Source organism: Haliotis rufescens, unplaced genomic scaffold (genome assembly GCF_023055435.1).
Source record: "Haliotis rufescens isolate VD_foot unplaced genomic scaffold, xgHalRufe1.0.p SCAF_6, whole genome shotgun sequence".
NCBI lineage: Eukaryota > Metazoa > Mollusca > Gastropoda > Lepetellida > Haliotidae > Haliotis > Haliotis rufescens.
Window position 1 is genome coordinate 29093849 of NW_025964334.1, and position 16855 is coordinate 29110703.

General features: G+C 42.0%; 1 protein-coding gene and 1 long non-coding RNA gene across 2 annotated transcripts in view; both read right to left on the bottom strand.

Annotated features, from left to right (window-relative positions):
* The window catches only part of LOC124141060 (uncharacterized protein KIAA2026-like), a 36296-nt gene extending 19617 nt beyond the window's left edge, over positions 1-16679 (bottom strand). The window contains exons 1-6 of the mRNA XM_046508941.2: positions 15915-16679; positions 11094-11262; positions 9313-9383; positions 8263-8477; positions 4259-4419; positions 2-110 (exon numbers count right to left, since the gene is read on the bottom strand). Coding sequence (XP_046364897.2) covers positions 2-110; positions 4259-4419; positions 8263-8477; positions 9313-9383; positions 11094-11262; positions 15915-16308 — 1119 coding nt within the window. The 5' untranslated portion in view covers positions 16309-16679. The remainder of the gene's footprint in view (position 1; positions 111-4258; positions 4420-8262; positions 8478-9312; positions 9384-11093; positions 11263-15914) is intronic.
* Positions 5033-7390, bottom strand: LOC125374781. Its single transcript, XR_007218758.1, has 2 exons — positions 7360-7390; positions 5033-5156 (listed from the first exon to the last, which is right to left on the bottom strand). It is a non-coding gene; the product is annotated as an uncharacterized LOC125374781 (long non-coding RNA).
* Positions 16680-16855: the final 176 nt, after the last annotated feature.

Below are 16855 nucleotides of genomic sequence, written 5' to 3' on the forward strand. Positions count from 1 at the left end.
CCTTATAAGCATTTCCTTGATTGTCATCAAGCACCTTGTACCAAGTAGCTATCCTCTTGCGGAGTTTCTCCTCCCACACACAGTAGGGCATCATGGTCCGCTTGTCAAGTCTGGAATAATCAGGGCAGATAGTGCTGTTAAGATATCTAGCACAGGGATATATCTAGGACTCCAAACCAAGTGCCTTTTGAAGGCAAATTGGGATTGTTTAAAAGTTGTTAGTTTATGATATTAACAGGTATTTAAACATTGTATTCAATGTAATTATGAAACTTTATTTATTAGAGCCATTTCCACTTTATTGGCCTGTTGTCAGTTTAATACAAGTCATCTCTGCCAACTTATAACATTAGTTGTAATGACATGAACAGGGAAATTTATAGATCAAATTCGGAAATTTATAGTGATAGTTGCTGCAGACTGGGCCAGTTATCAGCCTCTGAGCAGGTCAAGATAAATCGCTGAACATACTGCACAACCAAGTGAGTGAGGGAGTAAATGTTGAGCAGTAAGTAGTATTATGACATAGTTGATAGTGTTATCAATGTGATATACAAACCCGATAAACTTAATTTGATAAACTTGCAAATGAGGTATCTAAGCTGGAACAATTTTTAATAACCTCCATGCAACGATGCAATGTGTACTTGCTCATTAACCTATTGCCCATCGTTTCCAAAAACCTCAGTTTGGTGTTTCTCGATTTGTCGCTGTTTTTGTACACAAACATGGCTTCAAATCATTTGGCACAGTAGGACTGATGGTGTAGCTCACTCCAGCATTGTATTTGAAAGCTAATTTTGAGGTTACTTCAGCATGTTCATTAAGTACGATTACATCTAAAGCATTGATTATTGTCAGAATATCATTACTTGGTCCTCTGGAAGGGTGTGGGCAGCAGGGAGGATGCTTACTTGGTCCTCGAGGTACCGGTGTACAAAACAATCTTAGCACTAAGGTGATCGTAAGTCACATACCTTAACACAGACTTACAAAACTCGTAGCGTTAAGGTTGTTTTGTACAACGTCACCCTGGAAGGCAGTGGGGAACAAAGTACATTTACTTGGTCCTCTGGAAGGGAGTGGGGAGCAGGAAGGACACTTACTTTGTTCTCTTGAAGGGAGTGGGGAGCAGGGAGGACACTTACTTGGTTCTCTGGAAGGGAGTGGGGAGCAGGGAGGACACTTACTTGGTCCTCTGGAAGGGAGTGGGGAGCAGGGAGGACACTTACTTGGTCCTCTGGAAGGGAGTGGGGAGCAGGGAGGACACTTACTTGGTCCTCTGGAAGGGATTGAGGAGCGGGGAGAACACTAAATTGGTCCTCTGGAAGGGAGCGGGGAGAAAACTTACTTGGTCCTCTGGAAGGGAGTGGGGAGCAGGGAGGACACTTACTTGGTCCTCTGGAAGGGATTGAGGAGCGGGGAGAACACTAAATTGGTCCTCTGGAAGGGAGCGGGGAGAAAACTTACTTGGTCCTCTGGAAGGGAGTGGGGAGCAGGGAGGACACTTACTTGGTTCTCTGGAAGGGAGTGGAGAGCAGGGAGGACACTTACTTGGTCCTCTGGAAGGGAGTGGGGAGCAGGGAGGACACTTACTTGGTTCTCTGGAAGGGAGTGGAGAGCAGGGAGGACACTTACTTGGTCCTCTGGAAGGGAGTGGGGAGCAGGGAGGACACTTACTTGGTTCTCTGGAAGGGGGTGGAGAGCAGGGAGGACACTTACTTGGTTCTCTGGAAGGGAGTGGGGACACTTACTTGGTTCTATGGAAGGGAGCGGGGAGCAGGGAGGACACTTACTTGGTTCTCTGGAAGGGAGTGGAGAGCAGGGAGGACACTTACTTGGTTCTCTGGAAGGGAGAGGGGAGCAGGGAGGACACTTACTTGGTTCTCTGGAAGGGAGAGGAGAGCAGGGAGGACACTTACTTGGTTCTCTGGAAGGGAGTGGGGAGCAGGGAGGACACTTACTTGGTCCTCTGGAAGGGAGTGGGGAGCAGGAAGGACACTTACTTTGTTCTCTGGAAGGGAGTGGAGAGCAGGAAGGACACTTACTTGGTTCTCTGGAAGGGAGAGGGAAGCAGGGAGGACACTTAACTTACTTGGTCCTCTGGAAGGGAGTTGGGAGCAGGAAGGACACTTACTTGGTTCTCTGGAAGGGAGTGGAGAGCAGGGAGGAAACTTACTTGGTTCTCTGGAAGGGAGAGGTGACAGGGAGGACACTTACTTGGTTCTCTGGAAGGGAGTGGGGAGTGGGGAGGACACTAACTTGGTCCTCTGGAAGGGAGTGGGGAGCAGGGAGGACACTTACTTGTTTCTATGGAAGGGAGCGGGGAGCAGGGAGGACACTTACTTGGTTCTCTGGAAGGGAGTGGAGAGCAGGGAGGACACTTACTTGGTTCTCTGGAAGGGAGTGGGGAGCAGGGAGGACACTTACTTGGTTCTCTGGAAGGGAGTGGGGAGCAGGGAGGACACTTACTTGGTCCTTTGGAAGGGAGTGAGGAGCGGGGAGGACTCTAAATTGGTCCTCTGGAAGGGAGCGGGGAGAACACTTACTTGGTCCTCTGGAAGGGAGTGGGGAGCAGGGAAGACACTTACTTGGTCCTCTGGAAGGGAGCGGGGAGAACACTTACTTGGTGCTCTGGAAGGGAGCGTGGAGAACACTTACTTGGTGCTCTGGAAGGGAGCGTGGAGCAGGGAGGACACTTACTTGGTTCTCTGGAAGGGAGTGGGGAGCAGGGAGGACACTTACTTGGTCCTCTGGAAGGGAGAGGGGAGCAGGGAGGACACTTACTTGGTTCTCTGGAAGGGAGTGGGGAGCGGGGAGGACACTAACTTGGTCCTCTGGAAGGGAGTGGGGAGCAGGGAGGACACTTACTTGTTTCTATGGAAGGGAGCGGGGAGCAGGGAGGACACTTACTTGGTTCTCTGGAAGGGAGTGGAGAGCAGGGAGGACACTTACTTGGTTCTCTGGAAGGGAGTGGGGAGCAGGGAGGACACTTACTTGGTTCTCTGGAAGGGAGTGGGGAGCAGGGAGGACACTTACTTGGTCCTTTGGAAGGGAGTGAGGAGCGGGGAGGACTCTAAATTGGTCCTCTGGAAGGGAGCGGGGAGAACACTTACTTGGTCCTCTGGAAGGGAGTGGGGAGCAGGGAAGACACTTACTTGGTCCTCTGGAAGGGAGCGGGGAGAACACTTACTTGGTGCTCTGGAAGGGAGCGTGGAGCAGGGAGGACACTTACTTGGTTCTCTGGAAGGGAGTGGAGAGCAGGGAGGACACTTACTTGGTCCTCTGGAAGGGAGAGGGGAGCAGGGAGGACACTTACTTGGTTCTCTGGAAGGGAGTGGGGAGCGGGGAGGACACTAACTTGGTCCTCTGGAAGGGAGTGGGGAGCAGGGAGGACACTTACTTGTTTCTATGGAAGGGAGCGGGGAGCAGGGAGGACACTTACTTGGTTCTCTGGAAGGGAGTGGAGAGCAGGGAGGACACTTACTTGGTTCTCTGGAAGGGAGTGGGGAGCAGGGAGGACACTTACTTGGTTCTCTGGAAGGGAGTGGGGAGCAGGGAGGACACTTACTTGGTCCTTTGGAAGGGAGTGAGGAGCGGGGAGGACTCTAAATTGGTCCTCTGGAAGGGAGTGGGGAGAACACTTACTTGGTCCTCTGGAAGGGAGTGGGGAGCAGGGAAGACACTTACTTGGTCCTCTGGAAGGGAGCGGGGAGAACACTTACTTGGTTCTCTGGAAGGGAGTGGGGAGGGGGGAGGACACTAACTTGGTCCTCTGGAAGGGAGTGGGGAGCAGGGAGGACACTTACTTGTTTCTATGGAAGGGAGCGGGGAGCAGGGAGGACACTTACTTGGTTCTCTGGAAGGGAGTGGAGAGCAGGGAGGACACTTACTTGGTTCTCTGGAAGGGAGTGGGGAGCAGGGAGGACACTTACTTGGTTCTCTGGAAGGGAGTGGGGAGCAGGGAGGACACTTACTTGGTCCTTTGGAAGGGAGTGAGGAGCGGGGAGGACTCTAAATTTGTTCCTCTGGAAGGGAGCGGGGAGAACACTTACTTGGTCCTCTGGAAGGGAGTGGGGAGCAGGGAAGACACTTACTTGGTCCTCTGGAAGGGAGCGGGGAGAACACTTACTTGGTGCTCTGGAAGGGAGCGTGGAGCAGGGAGGACACTTACTTGGTTCTCTGGAAGGGAGTGGAGAGCAGGGAGGACACTTACTTGGTCCTCTGGAAGGGAGTGGGGCGCAGGGAGTACACTTACTTGGTCCTCTGGAAGGGTGTAGAGAGCAGGGAGGACATGACCCTCTGCATGGTGGAGCTCTGCCTGGGCATGAGAAAACTGCACTCCAGCTCGTAGTGGGCAACCTCCTCCAAGTTCAGTGGCTCTTGACACAGGAACAGGAAGTGACCAATTGCAGGAATCTAGGACCACAATGGAACATCACATGAGCAGAGTCTTCTACATGTTCTACTTATGACACTCAGAGCTAAAATACTGCTTCAATCAGAGTCAAACCATTTCAAAAAAAAATTAAGACATGTATTAGGGGTCAACCATTTCTAAAATTAATCTGTTCTTGAAAATGCTGGAAAAATTGATTGCCCTCTGGCTTTAAAACAAAATATCAGTCATTGGAAATGATGGATGTCGTGAAAAAAATGTGTTGTGGGTGCAAAATAAATTGTCTTTCTTTCAGAATTTGTTTTCATATACTACTCAAAAGAAGTTAAGGACTACCCAATTTTGCCATATTACTATAGTTACCCTGTCCAGCAATTACAGATTAACTACAGTAATATGAAAGAATCTGGAAAGAATAATGCCATGACAGATTAACTATAGTAATATGAAAGAATCAGGTGTTCCTTTACTTCTTTGAAGAAGTATATTTCCTGACTGAAGAAATATTGTGTCCCCACTCCCCACCAAATATAATATAGCCCATCTCTTTGTATTACGTATGATGGTTGTCATAATTGTGAGTGAGTGCTTTAAGGCCAGACACTGCACCTTACAATTGACAAAATGCTTCACAAGTATTTGTTAGTTTTAATTGGTTACAACTTTGAGGTATACATATTAACAATTGAAATGGAGTCTTTTCCAGGTGATGTTGCCACCGGTTGCCATGGAAACATCCAAGATGGCCGCCGCAAGCCTGAAAAAGATAGAAATGAGTTTCAGTTTTTCTCTAAGACCAATAAAGATATTTATATAATTTCAATTGTATAACAAAGCTTGTATGGTGTTGGGTACAATGACAGAAAGAAAAATTAAAAAAAGACTGGTATATATTTTTAAAATAATTTTTCAAAATTTCACATATTTTAGGTTGATTTTTACACATAATTTATTTTTTAAAATAAAAATGGCCAACAAATTTTAAAAAGTCTCTCTGTTATTGTGTAAAGTAATCCTCTGCCTATATGTACACCAAATTTCATTCAAATCGGGCCAATAACGGTTGAGACCTATGTTCACTAAGATCCGAAATGACGTTAATGGAGAAAATGAGGAAATAAGTTTGTATATGGTTTTCTTCCTAAAGCACCTATTAAACACTTACAAAATCTTAGTTTACTGATGGGATGTATTCAAGATACATAAAACAATGCATGTACAAAGAAATAACAGGACTTAAAACTCCCCAGCACCATACAACAAGCCTTCAGCTGCGTCAACATGAACTCGGTCCCTTTTTTTAGCCTCCCACTTTGCACTACGTTCCATCTTAGATGTCTCCTGGCTTTGCTTCCTTGCTTTGAGGGTTCTCACATTATCAAGTCTTTCAACAGAAGCTGCTGTTATTTCATTAGCTTCTATTGCAAGCTTGTTCATTACCTGAGTAATGTGACAAGTACCCTCATTGAACGAAGCTATTGCAGACGCCACTGCCCGATGCAACCGCCTTGCACCCACAAAGACGGTCTTCGGACAACGGGACCAGATCACAGAATGCAAGCATTCATTAGCATTCTGTGTCTTGCCTTTCACCATCCTCTTAAGGAGGTTTTCATCAGACATTCTTTGATACACAGGTACCATCTTTTCTGCAATTTCTGCATCGAGAAAATGTCTGATGTTGTCTGCGTGAGCAGGAGGCTCAAGATCATTAGCCAGTGCTCTATTATAAAAACACCAACTTGAGGGACCAGTGGGACATCTAGTGTGATGGGGAGAATCATCGGTTGACATGCAATGAAACAAACTTGCCCAGATTGCATTCCTTGTACCATCGATGTTACCAACATTGTTAGTGATGGCAAAGCGGTAATAATACTGAAATTTAAGAGCTTTGTCTTTAGTCAGCTTTCCTTTGCCCCTACCACCCAATCTCAACTCTTTTGACAATTTCAGAAGAGCAGTGCCCATCCTTTTATGAGCATGGTTAACACAGTCTTCCTTGTCAATACTGATGTCTGGTCCATAGGGTTGAAGGTCGTTGATTGCCTTGTGGGTTTTGCTGTCACCGTCTGAAAGTATACATGTGTAACGTATATTATGCTTTTCCAAAGAACGGGACCATAGCCTCTTAGCGGCTTCAACTTCCATGGCATTGGAACTACCTTCATAATTTTGGCAACACCTACCAGCATGTCCTTCATACCACTGTCTGAACTCTGTGGTGTCCTGTCCTAGACTGTTGATATGAAGGGTACATGCATGGCAGTATTTTGACAGGACTTCATAATCAATCACTAGACCTGTCAAAACATCAATAACCGCCCCAACACCATAATTTGAAGTGTGGCCTCTCTTCTGCCATGATCCGTCATAACTGACAGTAATGTCTAAAGGTACATCATTTGAAACTGTCTGTTGCTCACCATAAGCATGTTTGATAATTTCAACACTCTGAGTCAAAACTTCCTCAGTATTTTCAACAACAACCTGTGAAAGAATGTTTTGTTTGTGTTGAAATGTCTTTGGATGGAGACCTTCCATTCCAAAAACCAGACAAAACTTTTTCATAGCAGCATGTCCAAGTCCTACCTCTGACAGAAAGAGCATAAAAATGTCATTCACCTGAAAGGGATTGGTACCCGATTTATTACCTGACCTTTGTGAAGTGTAATGTTTGTCAACACACATCTGACAGTTTTGGCATGTCAACATAATATTTACAGCAAATCCAAATCTATCAAAATTGTCGCTCTTTTCAAACAACAAAGACCCCTGTTCGTGACACGATGGGCAATCAATCTCTTGAAAAAATAAATTCATTTGTCTCATGTCAATTAACATCCATTGAGGTTTGGGTTCATTGTCAAGCACGGGAGATTTGATATTTTCACCAGCTTTAAATTTTGATAATTTTATGTCGCTGCGTGAAGTTGCATTCAATGAAAAAGAATTCTCACCTTCATTGTCTCCAACGGGGATTTTTTCCTCAACGGCGTGGTCCCCGGATGATTCCAATGTATCCAAAACGTCAAAGCTGTCAGAATCTGACACAGGGTCGATCGCGCTGTCAACACGGGTCGTAACTCTAACACCGCATTTCGAACGTGCCTCCTTCAACTGACTTGCCCTTCGCCTCTTATTCTTACCATAGGCGTGTTGTGCCCCGTGTTTTGCCCTCATTTTTAAAAAATACAACAATTTTCAGTCAAGAAAATATCAAAAACGATGTTTACCTGTCAAACTTTTCGCTGAGCAGCCGCCATTTTGTATACCTACCGGAAAAGGCCGAAGTTTTGTTGCTAAGCCGAATGGTGCATTGTGGGATATGTTTTACTTTATTTGGATCGAACGAATATTCCCGAATGTTGCATTATGGGATATTTCTCCTTAAATGGTAGTTTACGTACAAAATCACTCGCGGGAAAAGTGACGATAGCCTCACGTGGAATATCTATTTTTAGAATGTTTTTGCACAGAAACATGGCGGAAACGATCAGCTTTCTATCGATGTATAACATGAAGGGGTTCGTTACAGCTACGGGGGCGTTGTCATGAGTGAAAGTTCAGGTTTTTCCACGTTGATTACGATCATATTTAAAAACAATACCACACATTATGATTTTAATAACGTTTTTTATTCAGTAAATGTACACAATATCGTAAAAAAAATGTTGCATCACAAAGTACATGTATTATATATGCGAAAAAAATCAAAACCTTGATTTTGACATATTGAAGCAGTTATGTCAATTTTAGGTGCCGTGTCTGGCCTTAAGCCACATATATCAGTTATATCAAACAATGATTAATCAATAATTGATAGCTTTCTGAACACTTAACCAATTGTTAGAACTACTGACCTCCCACATGGCCTTCATCTGTGACCTGAGCGGCTCCTCCATCAGCTGGTCCTCCCACTCCTGGAGGTTGTGAAGGTATGCCTCCTGGGCCGCCTTGCGGTCGGCAATCTGCTGGCGCCGCTGTTCCCGCTGCTGCTTCACTTCCTCCTCCCGCAGGTGGTTCAGCAGCGCCGACGAGTCGTGCGGAACGATGGTCTTGATGCGACGACGAAGACCTAGAAAACAGGAGTGAGTGAGTGATATCATACACTTCATTGCTTACTATTCTCAGGGAATTAAAATAGTGTTACTGATCATAAACATAAACTTACACTAAACAAAGTAATGTCCATCAATTTGATAAACTGACGATTAAAAATTCTTCGTGTTAAGAATGTAATGAGTGAGTGAGTTTGGTTTTACGCCGCTTTTAGCAATATTCCAGCAATATCACGACGGGGGACACCAGAAATGGGCTTCACACACTGTACCCATGCGGGATTCAAACCCGGTTCTTCGGCGTGATGAGCGAACACTTTAACCACTAGGCTACCCGACCGCCCCTAAGAATGTAATGAATTAAAATATATTAAACCAACAGCATCCCCCACCAACACTACTTTGTCACTCTGCCATCTTTGTAGCCATTTTATACATTTCAAAATCAATGAGTCAGGTTTTACTACTTTTACACGGCTTTAGTTTGATTGTTTGTTGTTTAACTCCCAACTCAGCAATATATTCTGACTATATAACAGTGACCTGTAAATTAATTAAATCTGGACCAAACAATCAATTGGTTCAATATTCCATGCCGTCAGGGTACAATGACATGGTATCAACCGAGTCACAAAGCCTGACAACCTGATCCTTTGATTGGTTTTTGATATCAAGCTCATGGGCGAGAGAAGTTCTGTGACAGTGTTATGTTAGTGTATAGAGAGATGGAGGCAGTTACATCTCTTCCAAAACAAACTTATGGCAGCAAATGGATCCATGGTATTAATCAGAATGGAGATACAATACACTGGATAATCAAGGATGAGTCTAGGTATGATCATCTCCACCTACCTGATGCTGAGAAGGACTCCTCTGAGGCTCCCCCTGAGGTGGCAGATATACTGGTCTTCTCTCGCAGATCTCTGGCAAAGCAAAGTTATATATCTTGTGGTTCAAATACTGATACTTTGAGTGAGTGAATAGTATCGCGGCTACTTATTTGCTAGAAAGATACTGAAACTTGTTTGGACTACTAAAACATTCCAGTTGAGCTCCCTCAACCATGCCAACCATGATACCCTAACCCTCATCAATTTCAGCAAGACCTCAACGCAGCATTCCAATTTTGCCAATAAAGTTACCAATTTTCCTACCTGTCACATGATAAATGAGTAAGTGAGTGAGTAAGTGATTTGGGTTTAGCGTTGCTTGGAGCTGTATTGCCGTTACATCACAGCTTGACAGCTTGATGTGAAAGCTAAGTCGAAGTGGTGCACATGTTTACCAATCTGGTGAAACCCATGTACACGGGTATGGTGCTGAAAAATCTAGAAACATAATCAGGGCAAAAGGGGATTCAAACCCATGATCATGTTTCTGGCATGCCTTGATGACTGGGCCACCCGTGCCCTAACATATGGGAACAGAATCTGCTTTCCTGGGTTGATATTGATAAGCAGAGTTTCATACGACGCACAAACTTGTGCCCAGTACGCCCAGATATTCAGATTGGACACAGAAAGAGGGTATACTGCGTCTCGAGGGATGCACAATAATATTCATTGTATTTGCAGAGAACTAAGAGCAGTTACGTGTTTCTGTGATTTCAACCATCTATCATGACAACTGTCCTCATGATCATTGGTTCATTCCTGGCTCTGAAGTAATTATCAAAACTTACCGTACACTACGCCATTTCACTTCTTTTAAAACACAGGACCCTCATATTGCCTACAAGACCTTTAATTATCGAGGGTCCCCTTTAAGGCAACAATTGTGAGTAAAGGTAAAACCCTGATAGACTGAAAAACATAACAACATATTCCTTGATATTTAAAATACTTAATATACAGTTTCAAGAAGTTTGTTTGTTTGCTTGTTGTTTAGCGCTGTACTCAGCAACATTACAGCTATATGACGGCGGTCTGTAAATAATCGTGTTTGGACCAGACAATCCAGTGATTGACATCATGGGCATCAATCTACGCAACTGGGATACAATGACATACATCAACCAAATCACCAAGCTTGACCATGCGAACCCATGAGGCGCCTCTTCTGAGAAGCATTGGATGCTGAAGATCAATTCCAACCCGAATCTTAAAAGGGTTTTAAGGTCTAATAGTAATAATAGTTATAATGACAATGCATGGCTATTTTCGTCACTTATTAATACAGTTTGAGAGATAACACTGAATCATCAGCATGTCCATTTTGAATGAGGTGAGGTGAGGTGAAATTGGGTTTAATGTTGCGTCCAAGATTATTGCACTTATATAGCGACGTGCATGCACGTGTGTGTGTGTGTGCTTGTACTAGTCCGGACTGATGCCGATTTATAGTGCTAGCTCACTGAGATACCATGCCGCAGTTTAACATGAATACCCCACTCAGACACAGTATACTGACTCCGAGCCGACCAGTTCTTGTTTTAGCCCCTTAATGCCGAGCGCCAGACAGGGTAACAAGTACCATCTTTTAACGTCTTTTGGTATGACGCAGCCGGGGATCGAACCCCGGACCTTCCGCTCTCCGGGCGGACACTCTACCACTAGACCACGGAGGCGGTCCCTGTTTTGAATGACAACTCTACTGATAGTACTGCTGTTCCAGACTGACAACACTTGACTCACCGGGACAACAGCGCCAACTTCTGTTCCAGCATGGTTTCCAGTCTCTGTCCACGTTTGGAAACATAATGGTCAGGGCCATTGTAGCGGAAACAGTTCTCAAGCATGAGGCGGAAGTCAGCAACAAACTCAGTGATGGTCTCATAGCAGTGCTGGCGAAACTTCTCATCCACTACACAAAGGGAAAGGAAAATTGAATTAACCAGAAGCCAAAGATTGAACACTTGATGCTCTATGTCTACACGGATAATAAATACTTTAAGTATTACAGCATTAAACATGAATATGATGTTGTTGCATACCTTATCATGCTTATTCCTCTAGACCATGAGCAGAGTTAGAAATTGGCACTAGTCCTGTAGTCCTTGCCAAACTGCTCAATAGTTAACGTATCATAAGGACTAAAAGAAATGTGCCCTTTTTAAAGGTTTTGCTATGTGTTATCATTATTTGGACTAGTGGACTAAAAGTGTTAGTTTCTATCGCTGATAAGTGCCATAAATACTTATAGAAGTGTTCTCCTTCTGAAGTTCAACTATATCATGTACATGGAATGTAAGCAGTGTAAGAAATAAATCATGAAAGTCAGTGGGTCTTTTTTATAACACTAATCAGTGTTCAAAATTAAGACAGTTAAGAGGTCCTTGTCTAGCCCTAATGACAAAAGGTAAAGATTAAGGAGCTCCTCATATTCAAATACTATTACTACACAAGGAAACCTCAAGGTCCCATCTTAATTTCAAAATTCAAACAATGTGTAAGAGATTTATCCATGACAATGTTATGTTCACATTTGATGAGTGAGTGAGTGATTTGGGATTTTACATCACCTTAAACTCATAATAATGTGCATTTTTATATTATGCCAAATACACACGTTAAAGCATGCTCAAAAGCACTATGTTATTACCCCGGTCAATGGACCAGTGTGCAATCAATTTTTATTCTCAGCTCCCTGGGAGCATACAACCCAAACTGACAGTGAGGCGGTAGAAGGTTAACCTGATCATGCTGATGATGAATGTGGTTTGTCAACACATAACCCATTTGTAGATAAATGTCTCTGACCTACCATATTCACCATCATAAGCATGGGCACTTGGAAATTTGACAAAGGGGGAAGCTAATTATATTCATAGACCATGAGAAAGATGAGTTAAAATTGTTGACAGAGATCGAGAATTAGTGAGTGAGTTTGATTTTACATCTCTTTTAGCAATATTCCAGCAATATCACGGCGGGGGACACCAGAAATGGGCTTCACACCTTGTACCCATGTCGGGAATCAAACCCGGGTTTTCGGCGTGGCGAGCAAAGGCTTTAACCGCTAGGCTCCCCAACTGGTAGTGAACAAACTTGGTTCAAAAGTCAATAAAACTGCAACTGTTTCAAATAACAGTTACGAGGAAAATTATATACCCCATCAACCCTGCTGTTTTCTTTAAAAGATATGTAATATACTCAAGAAAATGCAGACTGTCATACTCATTTTCAGGCTTATAAGTATTGGTCGCTTATAAAGATTAGTTACAGATTGGCTTATAAGAGTGGAGGGCTTAATACAGATAATACTGTACATCATTCTGGATTATCATTGAACAGTAGGCCATCACATTGTAAATATATCTGAAATTCTGTTCAAAGCAGCATTAAACACAACTCCCTTACATTAATATCTTAACAACTCTTCAGTTTTATAATACCAAAAGCTCAATGTTGCTGTTTAAATGACAGTAATAAGTGAGCTGATGTGCATTCTATTATCATGGCATTTCAATGAAGTGACTGTGCCAACATCATAAACATGACCAAGCAAAATGGGAAAAATACATTTTGTATCCAAATTAGGGATTTAGGGAACTTTGCATTCACTGTAATAATGTAAATAAGGGTTTAAAAGCCAAATTCTCTTTTTCAGTCCAGTTATCAGAGAAATAAAGGTCAACTTTGCAAAACTAAAACTTAATATCATGAACATGCTGAATTGATCATTTTTATTCCAAATTTGGAAAGTTTTACATCTGGTTGTAGGGCCAAAATTTGTCCTCTGGGAATACTTTTTAGATAAATCTCTGCTTACAAAAGACTAATTTAAACATAGGTAAATATGAAAAAACACTGCACTTTTCCTACTTTATTTAAAGAGTGTCTAGATTTAACAACTATGAAGCAACAACCAAGCCTAAAACCAACATTAGCACAGTAATATACAGGTGTTGATTTAACTGGTGGTCCTTTGGCCTGTGGCCAGTTAAATTTGCGAAGGGCTTGCTGAAACGTAAAGTAGGTGGCCTGCCTGGCCAGTAAAAAATTCAACACTTCTCTGTGTGTGTATATATATATATATATTTATTTTTTTTAATTAGATGCAACCTGTGAATCATGTTATTTTGATGAGAAAATATTTAGGGGGTTGAGGTCATTGTTAAGTCAAAGAAAGATACATATCGATCATCTCAGTAGAATGACAACCGGCTGCCATTTTGTAATGTTATTTACAACAGGAATCCTAAAATTTCTTCAGCTACCCTAGGTAACTCAGTCGCTATGCGACCTCAGGTTCAGCTGCTTCGGGGTCTCCATCATTTAGTAGTGAGCCAGTTTATAGTTTGAGGAAGGAGAAAGCTCTGCTGGCTACAAATTTGTTGTTATATCTACCCCTGCAGATACAATATCTAGAACCCAATCACATGTCAACATTTTGGGATAAAGTACCACTAACAACGATTAATACCATGTGAGCAAATATAAGAAGCCACTTTAGTAACAGAATTCCACTTCTATATTCATTACTTTAATGACATGTCTATTAGGGCTGGGATGAGTCCAAAGTTACTACCAAGGTACCTAAACCTTATTACCCGAGCTACCCACTGTAGGTAGTTGGGAACAAAATGTCTGATTGGGAATTGTTTATCGCAGCCCGGGGAAAAACTGGTCAGATACATGTATCAAATGATCAGATCATGCATACACTGAAGTTGACTGAAAAACTATATCTTTACACAATCATATACAAGTCAAAAGGAATGTGAGCATCGTCAGAAGGAATGCGAACATTAACAACTTGTAGTGTACCCACTGAGTTATAGTGAGTTTTTGTCATTAAACAATATATCACGTGACTAACCATGGGTCCAGGTAGTAGTGTGGGTACCTGGGTCCTATTCCGGATCCACCAGACCAAAGTTACCCATCCCAGCCCTAATCTATATGCTGATGAGCAATGTTTTAAACAAACAGCTAAAAACCTTTCTATTCAGATAATTCCCTCATCATGGAGAGACCATGGAGAGGATCCAATGATAAAGTCATAACAGCACAATGATCATGATGACGTGACCCAAGGAGCTAACACTCAGGCCTTATAATTTCTACAAGTTTAATTACAACATGTTTGGCCTAAAATGTACCTGGTGGAAAAAAAAATGAAAAAAAATGAAAAAACCCCAACCATTTCTTACATTCAGTGGTGATAAAACTTGTGCATTTTTTATTACTTTCACTTAATTGTTAAACAATCAGCCAAAAATCTTTTTGTCAAAGTCATCATATTCAACCATGGAAGCTAACTGTTTTAGTCCACTAGTCCTTATAAATAGCAACATCCTCAAAAATGGCAAATTTCGACTCATCCTTATGATATCTTAACCATTGGCAACTAATCGTTTGGCAAGAACTACAAGACTAGAGCCAATTTCTAACGCTGCATATTATATTTTTAAATTTCAAGGCTACTTGGTCGGTCAGGCTTGTTGTAAACCAGCTACAAAGAAAATAAGGCCTTACTAAGCAACTGAGTTGTGAGAATAAAAACTCTGTGGCACTAATAATATATTTGACAGAAAAACAGCGCAAAACAGAAATAGATTGTCTTTTTTATATATGAAACTGCATACAATATTTTACAATCAGCCAATAATTCATAGTTACAGAGCTTCATCATGTTGGTGATAGATTATACACACCCACAATATGACTGTTGAAGATGCTTTGTGGACACAGGTCATTCTGTGTTTGAAATTAAGGGGGATCCTTCAGATTTTCTGTGGTGACTGAATCTAGGAACCCCTACATATTTCACATTTAACATTAGGGATATGTCTTAGGTTTGAGCGACGCTAATTTATACAGTTGACATGTATAGTTCAGGAAATTCAACATGTTAAATATTCCCTAATAGGGGGAATGTCAATGACAGTTGGCATGGTTGCTTTATCATAGTTTATGATTATAATAAGGACAGTCAACATGGTAGACAAAACCAACCCGAAATTTAAATGTTTACAGGTTTTGTATTTTATTGACAAAATGAGTTACAATGTTTACTGTTGTTTTAATAAAGAAATGTGCAAATTTGAATGTTGGAACCTTGAATATGTTGAATGTGTGTGCACACAAATATTGTCTGTTGGTATTAATCGGATATTCAGGATTCGTTAAGGATATAGAAGCGATTTTGTCGGTCTAAAAAGATATCGATTTCTTTTAAGTAAACAGTTTGCAGGTTTAATCCTCTTTTTTTCTGACATATAAAGTTTCTTTTGATTTGCAAGTGTTGTTCACTGGAAACAAACAGTTCATCATATTCCCCTTCCTGACATCCATGATTCAGATACTAATAACATCACTTCATACTTTAATACTCAATATGAAAACATTTAAATAACAAATATATATTAGTGAGGGTTATTTGGAAATGACAAAAATAGAATCAGGGGTTTTCCCAAAATTTGAGGGAATTCCTCTTGAAATCAGTGCCGTATTACTCATTGATAAACAACTGACAGCACAACTAACTATCATATAACTTGAGTTACTTACTTTTCTTCAGCCACATAGGTGACTTAATTCGGTCATAATAGTCATGAGTTTCTGGAAAAGAATCGTCGACCGACTCTAAGAAGTGCCAAGTGACCGACTTGTTTGCATCTGCCATAAGTTCACGTAAAATTCTGAAGCCTTGTTGAAGTTCGAAACTCAAAGGTTCCATATCCTCCTCTTCTTCTTCCTCATTTTCTTGTTCTTCAGAAGAATCGCCTATTTCGTATTCTACTTCACCGACGGAAGAATTATCTTCATTCGTAACGAAAGAAACTGTCCCCTCTACAAACTCGGGGTGTCCCAAGTCAGTATTCCAGTAGAAGGTACCTCCACTTTCTACTGTACAAATTTCGTTGTCTTCAACTGACACGTAATCACCCTCCTCCGTTTCCATTCTAGAGATATTGTGTTCTCATCTTAAAGGGGTCGTGCACGAAAAATGGTTTTGGTGTGCCATCAGTCAAAGTAAATAAAAATAAACATATTATTCAGCTTACACATGTCGTGTAAAATTTACTATTTCCTAAAAATTCTATAACAACAATACGGGAGATTCCACACAAGGTCCAAATGAAGGCGCTTGTCTATAAACGGATGACCCAATGTCATGTTTATAAGTTGAATTTACAATGTCAATGATTTTTTTAAACATCTAAAACAACAAACAGTGTGATTGGGAAATAATTTTCGTAACATCACACCTGCACAACAAACCAATTTCTAGAAAGCCACTCCACCTTGCACGCGCGGAAGAATATTCGGCGACATGTTTTGTTGGGGGGGACACACACATAGAAATAAATATTTGATCCATATGTTATTCAGACGAACATGTCAGATGTCTAATCTGAGCACCTCCTTGTCATTCAGCCAACAAGGGCGTTACAAATAACACCCATCAATAAGGAATTTGTGGACTATTTCGTGCAGGGCACAATATA